The 15845-nt window shown below is 41.9% G+C and overlaps 1 protein-coding gene across 1 annotated transcript in view; it reads right to left on the bottom strand.

The window, feature by feature from the left end:
- The window catches only part of SMG1 (SMG1 nonsense mediated mRNA decay associated PI3K related kinase), a 107288-nt gene extending 92742 nt beyond the window's left edge, over positions 1-14546 (bottom strand). The window contains 1 exon segment of the mRNA XM_025416403.3: positions 14073-14546. Coding sequence (XP_025272188.1) covers positions 14073-14161 — 89 coding nt within the window. The 5' untranslated portion in view covers positions 14162-14546.
- Positions 14547-15845: the final 1299 nt, after the last annotated feature.

The following is a 15845-nucleotide window of genomic DNA, read 5'->3' as shown; positions in this document are numbered from 1 at the left end:
GTAACACATTAAGAAAAAAACAAATATTACGCAATTTAGAAATAAGTACTTTTAAAGAAAACTATTATCAAGTTAGGCACTATTGCCACAATGGTATGATACACCCTACGAATCTTGGGCAGTCATGATTTTAGGGTATCAAAAGAGCAATATTCTACCCTGCACTCCTTAACACGTAACAGCCTTAAATATGATGACAAATACGGAAGACTCTTTCTGGATTACGTATTCCACGCTAGTGATTCTTAAAAGGAGGAAAAAACTAACAAATATCTTTAGTGCATTCTCAAATTATACACATGACCCCTACCCAACCCTCTTAAAAAATAAATAAACCTGGGCAGCCCCAGTGGTGCAGTGGTTTAGCGCCACCTTCAGCCCAGGGCCTGATCCTGGAGACCAGGGATAGAGTCCCACATCAGGCTCCCTGCAGCCTGCTTCTCCCTCTGCCTGTGTCTCTGCCTCTCTCTCTCTCTCTCTCTCTCTCTCTCTCTCTCTGTGTGTGTGTGTGTGTCTCATGAATAAAAAAATCTTTAAAAAATAAATAAATAAAATAAAATCTTTACTAAATAAATAAACCTTAGAGAATAATCTAAAAAAAATCTTGGTTCTAACTTTATAACATTATACTAAGACACCAGGTGGACTTTTTTTTTTTTTTTTAAGATTTTATTGATTTATTCATGAGAGACAGAGAGAGGGGCAGAGACATAGGCAGAGGGAGAAGCAGGCTCCATGTGAGGAGCTCAATGTGGGAGTTGATCCCATATCCGGGATCACGCCCTGAGCCAAAGGCAGATGCTCAACTGCTGAACCACCCAGATGTCCCAACAGGTGGACTGTTAAATGGACTCTAATCCCCCATAACACCTATAAGACCTAGTTCCTTATGTCTCCTGGGGTATAATGGTAATGAAACATCCTACCTGTAATCAGACGTAAATATTTATGGTAAACCCTACTACTTAATCACTGGGACCTCTGCTTTAGGGGTGATCTTGAAATAACCACTTCCTATTACTTAAAATATAAATAAATAGAAAGGTCTCATAGAAAAATCTGAAAAGATATGGTCTCCTAATTCAGTTAGCTGGGAAAGGAAGCTACTTTTCAAAATAACCACACTCTTCTTCTAACCATAGGAAAATTCATTAAGGAAGACAGTTTTGGTAGTTACTGAAACATAGTAGCAAATGGAAATCAACTGGGAAACACTGCTCCCACTGTGCTCAAAGGCAGCAAGAAATATGTTGAGGTATTTAAAAGTACTTAGCCTTGGGGCACCTGGCTTGCTTAGCTGGTGGAGTATGCAATTCTTGATCTCTGGGTTATGAGTTCAAGCCCCACACTGGGTGTAGGGAATTACTTAAAAAAAAAAAAAAATAAGAGGAAAAAAGGTATTTAGTCTTAAGTTTAAGAAAGTTATGAAACAGTACAAAATCATCACTTAAGCCACTTTACACCCACAAGGTCTATGCAAACTGTATCTTTTTCTTCTCAGAGTTTATACTAAACACACTTTAATCAGATTGACTTAAGTGGTTTAAAAACAGAAACTTTCCTAATTCCCTTTTACAACAAAAAAGATCAACATTTCTAGATAAGTTCCTTAAGAGACAGTATTTACTCATTTTGAGTAAATTTATAGTGCAATAATTTAAAATAGAACCAAATTCTCATGATAGCTCAATACTGTACACATGCACACAATGATAAAATTTCAATGATTCCTATCCTTGTTTTGAAGATACATTTTTTTTAAAGTACTTCAAACTATTACACCGGCAGAGCATATCCTTTCCACGATTCTATGATTCATCCTCCCTACTCGCTTTAAAACATTAATACCAGATGGTGGGAAGAAAGGGAGCAATGCAGCATCCAACCAATGTTCCTAAAGAATCAGTTCTTTAAATTCCAACTGTATAATAAAAGTTAACAAAGGTACAAACTTCTTTTTTATCCATATCTTCTCCATTTAATTCTGGCACCTGCCCTCCAATAGTTAGTAGTCCCAAAGATTAGATTTTTTTTTCCTGGCTCACAATTTCAAGTGGTATGAAGTCGTCTTTAAGTGTGAATAGTAAGATAGAAAAAAATCATGCAGATTTACAGTCAAATTCCTCATTACCCAACCTGAAGCAGGCTTACATAATGGAAGCACACTAAAAAATGTAGAAAGAGAACCACTGCTATACTGAGATCAATTAATGGCATATCCACAAATTTTTTAAAAATAAATAGTATATTTTGCTTTATTTTTTAAAGATTTTATTTACTTATTCATGAGAGACAGAGAGAGAGAGAGAGAGAGGCAGAGACACAGGCAGAGGGAGAAGTAGGCTCCATGCAGGCAGTCCGATGCGGAACTTGATCCCAGGACTCTAGGATCACACCCTGGGCCAAAGGCAGGCGCCAAACCACTGAGCCACCCAAGCATCCCAATAAATAGTATCATTTATTTATCACAATACTTCATATAAATAATATTTTTAAATAACCTGCCACACCTAATAGAAATTTAACAATTGTATATGCTCCAATCAATATACCCTCAGATATACTTTTTTTTTTTTTTAAAGATTTTATTTATTTATTTGAGAGAGACCACAGAGAAGAGAGCTCACAAGCAGAAGGAACGGGTAGGGATAGAAGCAGATTCCTTGCTGAGCAGGGAGCCCAATGCAGGGCTCAATCCCAGGACTCTGGGATCATGACCTGAACTGAGGGCAGGCGCTTAACCAAGTGAGGCACCCAGGCACCCCATGAGACACAGTCTTTATAAAATTTTTGGAATTACTACACACATATATGACCACACAAGTACTACAAGAAAAAAATGAACTGATGAATCACTAAACTCTACCTCTGAAACTAATAATTCACTATATGTTAATTAATTGAATGTAAATAGAAGTAAATTAAATTTTTAAAAAATATACAGTAAGTTTAAAAAATGGAATGTGAACTAGTCTGTGAGCATGAATGTAGTAAACTTTAAAACTTTTTGAGGAAGAGATAAAAGGGGCAGGATCTTTAAAATTTCAAATTTGATTCAGACATGGCAGCATATAAATAGCATTTGTGTAGCACTTAAATAATTTTCAAAGTAATTTTCCAAACTTAAACCCTCATAACCCTACATCTTAGGGAAGGCAAGAATTACCACCTCAGAGGAACAGCTGGGTAGTGCCAATACAAAGGACCTTTGTCTTCCCATTTTTTAGTCCACTGTTATTTTCACGACACTAGCCTCTCCTAAGATAAATATCTGTCAAGGATCAATACTAAAAATGCACATATTCTTAAAAATAAACACACCTGAGAGAGGAACATAAAACACACTGGTTCTATTCCTAACTTCTCCAATGCAATTATATTAAGACAGCAAGTGGATTTTTATTTTTATTTTTTTTTTGCAAGTGGATTTTTAAATGAACTAAGTGTGGGGAGAACAGCACTACTAAAGTATTATATCCTAATAAAAGTAAAAACATAGGGAATACTAGTATTACAGTAACTATACAAGATAGGCCACTTAAAGAAAGGTTTCTTTTACAAAACTTTTATAGTCAGCCATTTGATTACTCCCAACACATACAACCTTTATGAAATGCAACTTCAATTTTAATTTCAGTATTTTTAAAGATTTTTATTTTTTTTGAGAGAGTAAGAGAGAACATGCACACATGCAGGGGGAGGGATAGAAAGTGACAGAGAGAGAGAGAGAGAGAGAGAGAGAGAGAATGAATCCCAAGCAGACTCTGTCTTGAGTAGAGTATGACTCGAGGCTGGATCCCACGACCCTGATATCACAACCTGAATGGAAATAAGAGTCACCCAAATGCCCCTTCATTTCAGTGTTTTCAAAAAAAGGAATAAGATACTACACACTAAAATACTATCAATATTTAAAATTGTGACAGAATTAATCATTTTTAACGGTCAGCATTCTAATTCAAGTCCTTCAAAAACAATACAGTGTCTTAAGGTAAATTCCTTTTTTTTTTTTTAAACTCTACCCCCAACATGTGGCTCAAACTCAACCATGAGATCAAGAGTCACATGCTCTAAAACTGAGCTAGCCAGGTGACCCAAGGTAGATTCCTTAAACCTGACTAAAGAACAAACACTAAATCTCAAGTTTCATAGTCCTGCTGTTGGGAAACCTGCCACATTTTCATTTTTCTTCACATTTACCCAAAGAATATAAGGATAGGCCAAGAAAAATCTTTTTTGGAAAGAAAATCCAGGATGTGTTTTCAAGTAAATATATATTAATTCATCTGAACTACACTATGTGATACTGGTGATCGATCACCTTTGGGATTTTTTAAACCAGAATCTAACCTAATCAGAGTCATATTCTACAGATGACAAAAATTTGACACATTTCCTATTAATAGGTTTTTCTGTCTGAATTCTGGCAAATCTCAAGAATCCAACATAATATCTGGCAATAGGGCAATGAATCTGAATGTCCAGTGTTAGAATCAAAACGAAGTCTGAAAATGCAGCACTACACTTCAGACAAGGAATTCCAGAGTTCATATTATCAGGAATATAAAACACGGGACACCCTCAAGAGTCTGAACACCGGGATCCCTGGGTGGCGCAGCGGTTTGGCGCCTGCCTTTGGCCTAGCGCGCGATCCTGGAGACCTGGGATCGAATCCCACGTCGGGCTCCTGGTGCATGGAGCCTGCTTCTCCCTCTGCTTGTGTCTCTGCCTCTCTCTCTCTCTCTGTGTGACTATCATAAATAAATAAAAATTAAAAAAAAAAAAAAAGTCTGAACACCAAGAGTTGTCATGGGCTGCTTCAAGGAACTAAATATTCCAAGATGAAAGTTAAAATTTCAAACACACATACACACACACCTATCTTTTAAAATCAGATTAAGGGCACCTGGCTGATTTAGTCCACAGAGCACGCAAATCCTGATCTAGAGGTCATAAGGTCAAAGCCCCACATTGGGCATAGGGCCTACCTAATTAAAAATACATAAAAAATAAAATCAGAAGATTAAAATGCTAAAGAGGAGATAGTAAAAACAAATTTCAATGAACAAATTCAAATAAAAGGGAAAAATTAAATTCAAAGAGCTTTAGTTTAGTTTAAAAAAAAAAAAAAAAAAAACAATGTTGTCAATGCTGTCATATATGAGGGAAAAACAAGTATCTATCAGTATATAGCCCATGACAGACTTATTAGTGGAGCCTTCTCCCTATTCACCAGAAAAGGTATTAAGTATTTTGGAAGACACCAAAAATAAAGATCTAATAAAAACTAAGTTAAACAACATCTTTTAAAAACCCGCAGACAAAAAAAAAAAAAAACTGCAGACAAAAAAATAAAAATAAAAACCTGCAGACAAATACATGAGTATTCAATTATCTTAGACCATTAAAATTTTTTTTGTGGACAATAAGAACACTGCTGAGATTCTCTAAGATGCTAAAAAGAGGGGCACCTAAGTGCTTAACCTCAGCTGGTTAAGCATGGGACTCTTGATTTCAGCTTGGGTCATGATCTCAGGGTCATGAGGGCTCTGCACTAAGTGGAGTCCACTTGAGATTCTCTCCCTCTCCCTCTGCTCCTTCCCACTGTGTGTGTGCACATTCTCTCTAAATAAATGAATAAAACCTTAAAAGATGCTAAAAAGAAGAAAAAAGTAGTGCCTCTTCTTATAAACAAATAACATAACTTAGGAACTCCACATTAAAAAACAAAACAAAATTTATCCTGATATCAGAAGCCCATCTAAAAAAAAGATTTTAAAAAATAAACACAAAAAGGCTTTAGGGGTACCTGGGTGGCTCAGTCGGTTGAGCAGCCAGCTCTTGATTTTGGCTCAGGTCATGATATAGGGGTCCTGGGATCAAGTCCCCATTGGGCTCCACACTCAGAGGGGAGCCTATTTCAGGATTCTGCCCCTCCCCCTGCTCAAGCACACATTTCTAATAAACACAAAAAGCTTTTTAAAAGTTTTTATTTTTTTAAATTTTTTTAAATTTTTTTATTTATTTATGATAGTCACACAGAGAGAGAGAGAGGCAGAGACACAGGCAGAGGGAGAAGCAGGCTCCATGCACCCGGAGCCCGACGTGGGATTCGATCCCGGGTCCCCAGGATCGCGCCCTGGGCCAAAGGCAGGCGCCAAACCACTGCGCCACCCAGGGATCCCTAAAAGTTTTTAAATAGGAGTGCTTAGGTGGCTCAGGTTAAGTGTCTAACTCTTGATTTCAGCTCAGGTCATGATCTCAAGGTTTTGAGATCAAGCTCAGCATCAGGCTCTTCACTGGGTATGGAGCCTGCTTAAGATTCTCTTTCTCCCTCTCCCCCTCCTCCTCTAACAAATAAAAAATAAATGAAAGCTTTTAAAATAATAAATATGATGGGGCAACTGGGTGGCTCAGTGGTTGGATCGCCTGCTTTGGGCTCAGGGCACGGTCCCAGGATCAAGTCCCACATCAGGCTCCCTCCAGGGAGCCTGCTTCTCCCTCTGCCTCTGTCTCTGCCTCTCTCTCTCTGTGTCTCTCATGAATAAATAAAATATTTAAAAATAGAATAATAAACATGAGAGCCTAGGCATACTATGTTAATATGAATAATAACATTAAGCTCCCAAAAAATAACTTCCGGCAAGAATATAATTCCCTTTTTAAAAAAGGTATGAACATTAGTATGAAAGAAGTAATTCACCATGTTGAGAAATCTGTTGACTCTGGAAAAAAAATTTTTTTTTTTTTTGGAAGCTCCATACCCCTATGGGAGTTCAATTCAGGACCCCAAGATCAAGAGTCGCATGCTCTCTACTGACCAAGCCAGCCAGGTGCCCTTGGTTCTGGAAAATTTTGAGGTCATTCATTTCCCAATCAGGAGATATACAAGGGACTCAGGCATTCTAGTGGAATGTCAGAAGTGCTTCACTTTTAGTGATTAGGTTGTTTAAATAATGTACAAATAGGTACAACAGATATGGGGTAAGATGTGTAAAAGAACTTTATATATGTAAGCAGGGTATTTTTTCATGAAGGATAAAAACTATGAATCTTAAATAAACATATTCTTTCTTCTGTAAAAGAGCAGGCCACACTAGAACATTGTCTCTTTAAACCTGTTCAATCAGCTTATTTAAATTGCTGCCTCAGGCTAACCAGGCTGCTATACAAGGAACAGTTCCCTTCAAAAGCCTCCCACAGTAACAGTGTTATAGAGTTAACTCTAAATACAGAAACAAACTTGCAGAATTCCATTTTCATGTATTTACTTGAGGAAGGACACTCAAATACAGAGTGTATACTATTTTTCAAGAAAGCTCTATGCTGGGATGCCTGGGTGGCTCAGCAGTTGGGCCTCTGCCTTTCAGCTCAGGGTGTGATCCCAGGGTCCTGGGTCAAGTCCCGCATCGGGCTCCCCAGAGGGAGCCTGCTTCTCCGTCTGCCTAAGTCTCTGCCTCTCTCTCTCTGTGTCTCTTATGAATAAATAAATAAAATCTTGAAGAAAGAAGAAAGAAAGCAAGCAAGCTCTATGCTCAACTTGGGGCTTGAACTCACGACCCGGAGATCAAGAGTCACATGCTCTACCAACTACACCAGCAGGTAAGAAGAGAAAGGTAAAACCATTAAGATGCATGCACATGCGAAGATTATATTTTATTGTGGGAGACACACATGAAAATTTCATACAGTGTTAAGTGCAATGAAGAAATGTTAGAGGATGCTTCTTCCCAGTGAGGGGTGATATTTAGGATGAGACAGCATGAGGGCATCCAGGTCATTGTTCCCTAAGAAAAGCAATCTGGGGATCCCTGGGTGGCGCAGCGGTTTAGCGCCTGCCTTTGGCCCAGGGCGCGATCCTGGAGACCCAGGATCGAATCCCACGTCGGGCTCCCGGTGCATGGAGCCTGCTTCTCCCTCTGCCTGTGTCTCTGCCTCTCTCTCTCTCTGTGTGCCTATCATAAATAAATAATAAAAAAAAAAAATTAAAAAAAAAAAAAAAAAAAAAAAAATTTAAAAAAAAAAAAAAAAAAAAAAAAAAAAGAAAAGCAATCTGTACAGTAGCTATACAGCCAAGAAGAGTGCATGCAAAGGCCCTAAGGCAGAAATGAACTTCAGGAGTGCTTTAGGGCAAGTAAGACACAGAAGCAGGGGAGAAAATGACAGGCTCAGCCCTCAAGAGACTTAAGAGATCAATCATTTAAGTGATAAGCTCAAGTTAGCTTTCACTGTATTACAGAGGATAGAGGTAACAGGGTAGGGATACGGGAAGTACAAAGTTTAGACTGGGGAGAGCACGAAAAACAACTAAGCAACAGTAGGTATTGACAGGGTAAAGAAAGGTCCGTGAATCTGTAGCTGATGGGAATAAATTTAGCCAAGAAAAGGAGCTCTTGTGTATCCCAGGACTAAAATGTCTAAAAACAGTTAAGAAGGGAACCACCAACTATAACTCTTCACAGGATCCTTAGATATCCCAAGAATGCATGTTTATGGCAAAAGAAAACAAATATGTTGAAGATGACAAAATTATCAAACTGCAGAAACCGTAAGTTGGTAATAAATTATAAGAATATTCAAAGATTTCCTTTCTACAGTAAATTTTAAGATAAGATTTACCTGTACACTCTGTTAGTTTGTTGTTTGGTTTTGGGGTTTTTTTGCAGGGGGGAATGTGGGCAGGGATGGAAAAGGAGTATAATCCAACTGAAAATGTGTATCTGTATCTTGAGTGGTCATACTTACACAGGTGTATAATTTGTAAAAATTCATGTAAGATCTATACATATGTCAATTTCATCTAAAAAAAAGTAACAGTGGACTAAAAAAATTTCAGAAGAAATATACGCTCAATCACTAACATAAATGGAGAAAAACTAATACGATAGAAACATAAATGTCACAGCAGGAATTTAACAGGTTACACTCCACATTTAAAACAAATTAGTGCAATAAGCTTGAATATTTCATATAGAAATTAAACCACAGAATGCCTGCAACTTTTTCTTAGGCCTGTCTATACAAAAGGGAATATGTTTTATTCTATGGTCCCCAAAACAAAACTGGGAAAACTTTAGGAAAGCCAAAGGTAGGTAAACCAAAATAACAATATGAAGAGACACCAAACAAATGACTACTTGTGTGAATCCATAAAGAAAGGTCCACTGAAAAGAACCCCAGGGATTTATTTTAGGTGATGATAGTAAGGAAGAAAGTAAACAAGTTTCTACTATATGCCAAGCAGTGAAGGCAGGAAATCTTAATTAAAAGTCGTGAGAATTCAAATAAACCAATAAACAAAAAGCAGAAATAGACCCATAAATACACAGAACAAATTGATGATTGCCAGAGGGGAGCAGGGAGGGGAGAAGGCAAAATGGGTGAAGTGGTTTGGGAGATACAGGCTTCCAGTTCTGGAATAAGTCAGAAGAATAAAAGTACAGCATAAGGAATATAGGGACGGAAAAAAAAAAAAGGGTGGTGAGAATTCAGTGTTCACAAGACACCATGGACCACACTCTGTTTTCTCTGTATGATCATTCCATTTAAGTGTCCTCAACCTAAACTGAACTATAAATAGATAAAAAGTATCACAGTAGTGACCAACCTCAAGCAACACCATATAAACACATGAGGGGCTTTTGCTTATGGAAATTCCCACATAGGGATCCTTGGGTGGCGCAGCGGTTTGGCGCCTGCCTTTGGCCCAGGGCGCGATCCTGGAGACCCGGGATCGAGTCCCACGTCGGGCTCCTGGTGCATGGAGCCTGCTTCTCTCTCTGCCTGTGTCTCTGCCTCTCTCTCTCTGTGACTTAAATAAATAAATAATAAATAAAATATTAAAAAAAAAAGGAAATTCCCACATATTGGGCTGAATACTTTCATCTGAATTTAAATAATTAATTATAAACAGAATATTCAGGTCCTTAGCAGTCTCTTAAAGCTATGATTCAAGGCCTACAATACAGCTTCAATATAGTTCTTGAGCTCTCTTACTTGTGTAACTCCTCAAAACTATCCCATCCTTCTAACCAAACTGGAATTTTTTTTACCAAGGACAATTTGCATTTGCCACCTCCTTACTCATGTAGGGAGGGAAGGGGAAGACCCCCCCCCCACACACACACACACATACTATCAAAATAGTACAGATCAATTTCATGGCCCCTCTGCCCTCTTCTCAACTGTACAGCTTTCCATTCTCTGACTCTCCAGGTTTTAAACTCTGTTAATTATGTATAAAAAAAATATCAAAGATTATATCACAATATCCTTTACTTTTTCCAAGACTTTTCTCCCATATTAACCTATAACCGCTTGGGAGAAGCAGGCTCCATGCAGGGAGCCTGACGTGAGAATCGATCCCGGGATCTCCAGGATCACACCCTGGGCTGAAGGCGGCAATAAACCGCTGAGCCATCCAGGTTGCCCTAACCTATAACCTCCTTAAAGATAGTGGCTCTATTAGTCATAAAAATCTCTAAAAGATCAATAGAACCTAAAGTCAAATATTTTCATTGCATTAGAATGTTACATAATCTGTTATTAATACCCTCTGGTTATACTCCCAACTTAAAAAGGAACCAAAACAAAAGGGGGAAAAGATTCAACTTAAAGATACAATTGCCGATGTTTCATAAGGCTTATATTTTATAATGGAAAAAACAAACTTTCCCCGCAAATTAAACACCCATACAGAGTTATCTGATAAACCGCCATAGTATACGTGAAAATCTGTGGTAGAGAATTGATTACCATAAATTGTACTAAACTAAAGCTCTATTTATGGTCATCAAATCTATAACTCCATTTTTTTACTTTACGTATTTTACTATATTATGTATCTACAGACATTAAATAGTCTACAGAGTCATTAACAGCTAAATAGACAACTCTGGTTTCAAAACCCCAGCTTCTCACAATGCCAGACACTAGTTTCTATCTTTTCTATCTTCACAGTACTCTTCCTGTTTTTTGGTCTCAGACAATGGAGAATAAATAAAGTTACTTGTACTTTTGAGAACTTTAATCTGTCTACATTTTACCAAAAATGGAAGCTATTTTTAATATACAGTTTCATCATTATAGAGTTGTAAACAGATAAGTTTGGGCACTGTAAAACACCCAGTATAAATCTGTTAAAGTCCTAAGACTCCAAAGTATAGAAGTAAAATCCTGTTTTCTGTTGACCTGAATGCTTCTGAACTAATCTACATTTGACTCCAATGTCAAATTAGTCATGTCATTTTGGAATATTAGAATATATAATAATTATAGATTTAATTTTAAAACAAGTCCTTCTGATCTCTATCTGGATTGGTACAATTAGATTATATTCCAAAGCAAAGTCAAGAAAAGGACATGCTTTGGCTAGTGGCAATGATAAAACCATTCATTTGCCTAATTCTTAAATCTTAACTGAGAGTATAGTGAAGACTATCAACCAGTCCTATATAAATGCTTTCTGCAAAAGTATGCTTCTAGCAAAGATAGGCTTGTTCTATTGCCATTTGACACTGGTCTATTCAGCCACCTGGAACACTTCCTGTCAATATGTGTGAAGTATCACGTGTGACCACGACTGACTCAACAGTCGGTTTCCAGACTAACTGACAGACTAAAAGAAACAGACAAGAATTGCTTTTTTAAAATCGCACTTGTTTAGAAGTCTGAATCTAAGAAAAATAAAATCCGAGAAGTAATGGTACACCAAGACAAATAATTTTCCTAAAAACTAAATGATTCACATGCACCATAAGGAATCTGCCTGCATCTGAAGATGTTTAGAAAAATAAATAGATCTCCATTTAAACAAAGAGGAAGATGAGGCTCTGTCAGTTAACTGGAGTCTGTCACCTTTTTAAAGAGTGAACAGAGTAACAACCTCATATTTAACTTAGGAAAAATTACGTCTTGGCAAACAAGGTACCATTCTTACCTTTTTGCTCCTGATTCTACAAAAAAAGTCAAATATTGCCAACATCCTAACCAACTGTTATGTTTCTCCATGTATGGAACTACACATCTCACAGTATCTATCTACCTGTAAGTTCTGAGACTTTGTTACAGAGAACAGCTTCAAAGAAAGCTTACAACCCCCCCCCCCCCAACAAAAACACCACACACAGCCAAGAACTAGAACACGTAAAGGAAGAAAACATGGATAATACTAATAATCTATGTACAGAGTCCATAAATATATAAGCCATTCTGCTTCTTATCTGTCAAATGAAGTCAAGTGACCCCAGCAGGCGGCTGCAACTTTGCTACTACGTTTACTTAGAATGACAAGCTACAATTTATTCTTTTCTAAAAGCTCTAGGATTATTTGTGAGGAGCACTTTAGTCTTCTACAGGGATATTAAATTATTTCATATAAAATAACCACAATACTGAAAAATAGTGGAAAATCCAATGTCAAAGAACTGTCAAATTGAAGCTCATTTATCATCTAATTTCATTACAAGCAAGGGGGAGAAAAAAAACCTATTTCACACATTTCAATGTAAGTACAAAACAACTAAGAATGTCAATTACAGACTACAATTATTTAAACTAGTCAACTGGTTGTAGTTAAAGCACTAACAAACCCTAAGTGATAAAAGACTAGTAAAGCTAGGCTTTTCAATCTTTTTTAAAAGCTACTTAACAGCTCAATTCTAGAGTCAGACATTAACTTTTAAAGTCACCTAATTATATACAAATGTTCTCAACAGACACGGGATTTAGGAAGGCATATTAAAACAAGTAAGAGGTGTTACCGCCCATTACCCAAAGACTTTTCTATCAAGTCTTAAAAATGTTACATTCTAACATCTTCAATCATTTCCAGTACTGCTCAAGTTACATGTAACCATTAGGAAGCAAGTCAATCCCAACAATCTGTCTTAAGCACTTATCGGGCCAGTTGCAGGCCAATTGATAATTCAAGCGTGCTTCAAAGGACGAAAACTCCGCGAACGACGATACCCTAAAACGTTTAGGAAGTCCTTCGAAGGCTTTGAGTCCTAAATTAGGCACAAGTGACCCATGATCAATCAGAAAGACACAAAAACTGTGTGTATGTATATATATGTGTGTGTGTGTGTGTGTGTGTGTGTGTATACAGTGTGTATATATGTATAGTGTGTATATATATAGAACAAACCTATCTTTGCATATATGTACACATCTATACATATATATGTATGTATACGTATATATACAAATAAAAGTTGATGCTTCAAATATATTCCATTTCAGGGAGGCTCCAAAGAGGTCTGAGATCAAATCCCCTCCATGCAAAAGGTAATCCTCTACTCCTCCTTAGAGTCTTACTCAAAAGCCCCAAGTCTGGATTGCTCTCCACCAGGGTAACTGCCCCTGCACTTGGGGAGGGCGAGTGGGTCGGCCTCATTCCACGCCCCACAAGTGCCCTGTCTAAAGTCGGAGCAAAGCCTTGGGAGCGCTGAGGCTGGGGGGGGGGGGGGGGGGGGTGTTTTTCGAAATATTAACACGTGCGGGCGGGGCGGAGGTAGTGGGGGGGAGCTCAGAGAAGGAATCAGTTAAGGAGCTTTTTCTTTTTCTTTTTTTTTTTTTTTTTTTTGCGTGGGGGGCCAAGAAGCGAAGGTGTGACCCCGAGAGGGCCCTGGACTCCCGGGATCCCCGCCCCCCCCCCCCGTACACACACACACACACACACAAGTCCAATTCCAACTTGGCGGGTAGTAACCAGAAAGTCCGCCGCCGCCACCAGGAGGGCCCCCTTTCTCCACCCTCCGTGACCCGACTCCTAGGCCGCCGGGCGCCCCGGGTCTCGGCTCCGGCCCCGGGAGCGAAACGCGGGGCGGGCAGCCGTGTAGGCCTCGCCTCCCCCGGCCTTCCTCCCCCAGCCGGGGCGGGAGGGGACCCAGGAAGCCGCGCTCGGTTCCCCGGGGCGGGGGGGGGGGGAGGGCCTAGGCCGCGCCTCCCGGCTCCGGCCCCCGGCTCCCGGCCCGAGGGCCCTAGGCCGCGGCCCGCCCGAGGCGGGGCCCGGGGCCGGGGCCGGGGCCGGGGCCGGGGCCGGGGCGGCGGGCTGGGGCCGGCTCACCCACCTGGGTTGCCAGTCATTCCAGCTCCGCGGGTACTTGGTGCCGCCGCCGCCGCCGCTGCTCAGCCGAGACCCCGGGGCTCTGCGGCTCATTACCTTCCCCGACACGACATGGCCAAGCGCCGCCGCCCAGAGAAGCGCGAGTCGCCGCCCGAACCGACCGCCGCCGACGCTCCGCTCCCGCCCGGGGCAGAGGAGGAAGCCGAGCAGGAGCAGGAGGAGGAGGAGGAGGAGGAGGAGGAGGCGGCGGCGGCGGAGGGCGGGGGAGGCGGACGGCCGTTCCGGGTTCCGCCTGAGCCCGCAGCGCAGGACGAGGAGGCGGGAGCGGCGCCGCGAGGCGGAGGCGGGGGAAGGGGAGGCGACGTCTCTTCCAGGGCCGAGCGCGGCCCGCGACGCCGGGAACCAGAAGGAAGAGGACGGCGAGGAGGCGGTGGCGGCGGCTCCCCACGCTCACACAGCCACGGCTTCCCCGCCTCCCGGCTCCGCCCGCCGCGCCGCCGCTGCCGCACGGCATGCTGGGAGCGAGGGGCGGGGCCGGCGCCCGCCGGGCCGGGGAGAGGGGCGGGGCCGCCTGCGGGGGGCGGGGCCGGCGCCCGCACGGCCAGCGGAGGGGGCGGGGCCGCCTGCGGGGGGCGGGGCCGACGCCCGCCCGGCCAGGGGAGTGGGGCGGGGCCGCCTGCGGGGGGCGGAGTCGGGCGGGCGAGGCCCTCGCGGATCGCCCTCCCGCGCCTCCGGCTCGCCTTCGGTCCCCGCGGACCGCGCCAAGGTCCCCGCCCCGCCCCGCCCCGCCGCGGGGGCTCTTGGGAGAGGGGGATCTCCGCCACCACCCCCCACGCGCACACCCTCCTAAACATTCTCCAGAAAACACCAGACCCGGGAGGGCTGGGCGGTCAGGTGTAAACAGGCATCCAATCGAGGACCTAGGGTGCCCTTGCGCGGGTGCGCGCGCGCTCTCACACACGCGCACACGCGCAGGCGTGCCCTGAAGGCTCACGTGTGCCCGTTTTCTCCACCCTATACGGAAAAAGTAAAAAAGAGAGAGAGGGTACATAGATATCCACCCACCCAGCCCCCACCTGAAATGTGCCCATGGAGTCCTGACACCTCGGCCATATCCTCAACGTTGTCAAAAACTAAGCTGAATACAAGGAGAAAAGGGGTATTCCCCTGTGCCCCGCAATCCCTGCCCCCTGCAATGTGAAGTGTGCTTTGAAATACTCTCACCTGAACAGTTAACCACCTTCTCCACTGGAAAGAGTCCGCCTGGTGAGTGGGCAGGGCCTCCCACCTGAGCACTTGCCCCCACCCCCACAGTCCCCCGAGGAAGATGTCACGAAACCATTGGATACATAATGTGGATGCAGATGCACAGAGGAAAGCTGCCCAAGATGTACATCTAACAACGGGAAGATCATCAAGAGGCTTCACATCAACCCAGAGGGTTTTAACCTACTTTATGTTGCAAGAAGACAGACTATATATCACTTGCGTAATTAAAAAATTGTTACCTAGAGTACTTGAAGATCTGAAGATCGTAAGTCTTTGATATTTCCACAGGCATACCCCTTCCTCCCTGGGCTCCTTGCTGATGATGCCCATGAAGCCACACTCAGGTAGGATCCTGCCAGTTCTAAAAGATGGAAAGTTAAGATTTTTTTTTTAAGATTTTATTTATGTATTCATGAGAGACACACAGAGTGAGAGAGAGGCAAAGACACAGACAGAGGGAGAAGCAGGCTCCATGCAGGGAGCCTGAGGTGGGACTCGATCCCGGGTC

This window comes from Canis lupus, chromosome 6, assembly GCF_003254725.2.
Source record: "Canis lupus dingo isolate Sandy chromosome 6, ASM325472v2, whole genome shotgun sequence".
NCBI classification, from domain to species: domain Eukaryota; kingdom Metazoa; phylum Chordata; class Mammalia; order Carnivora; family Canidae; genus Canis; species Canis lupus.
This window is presented reverse-complemented; position numbering and strand designations above follow the sequence as displayed.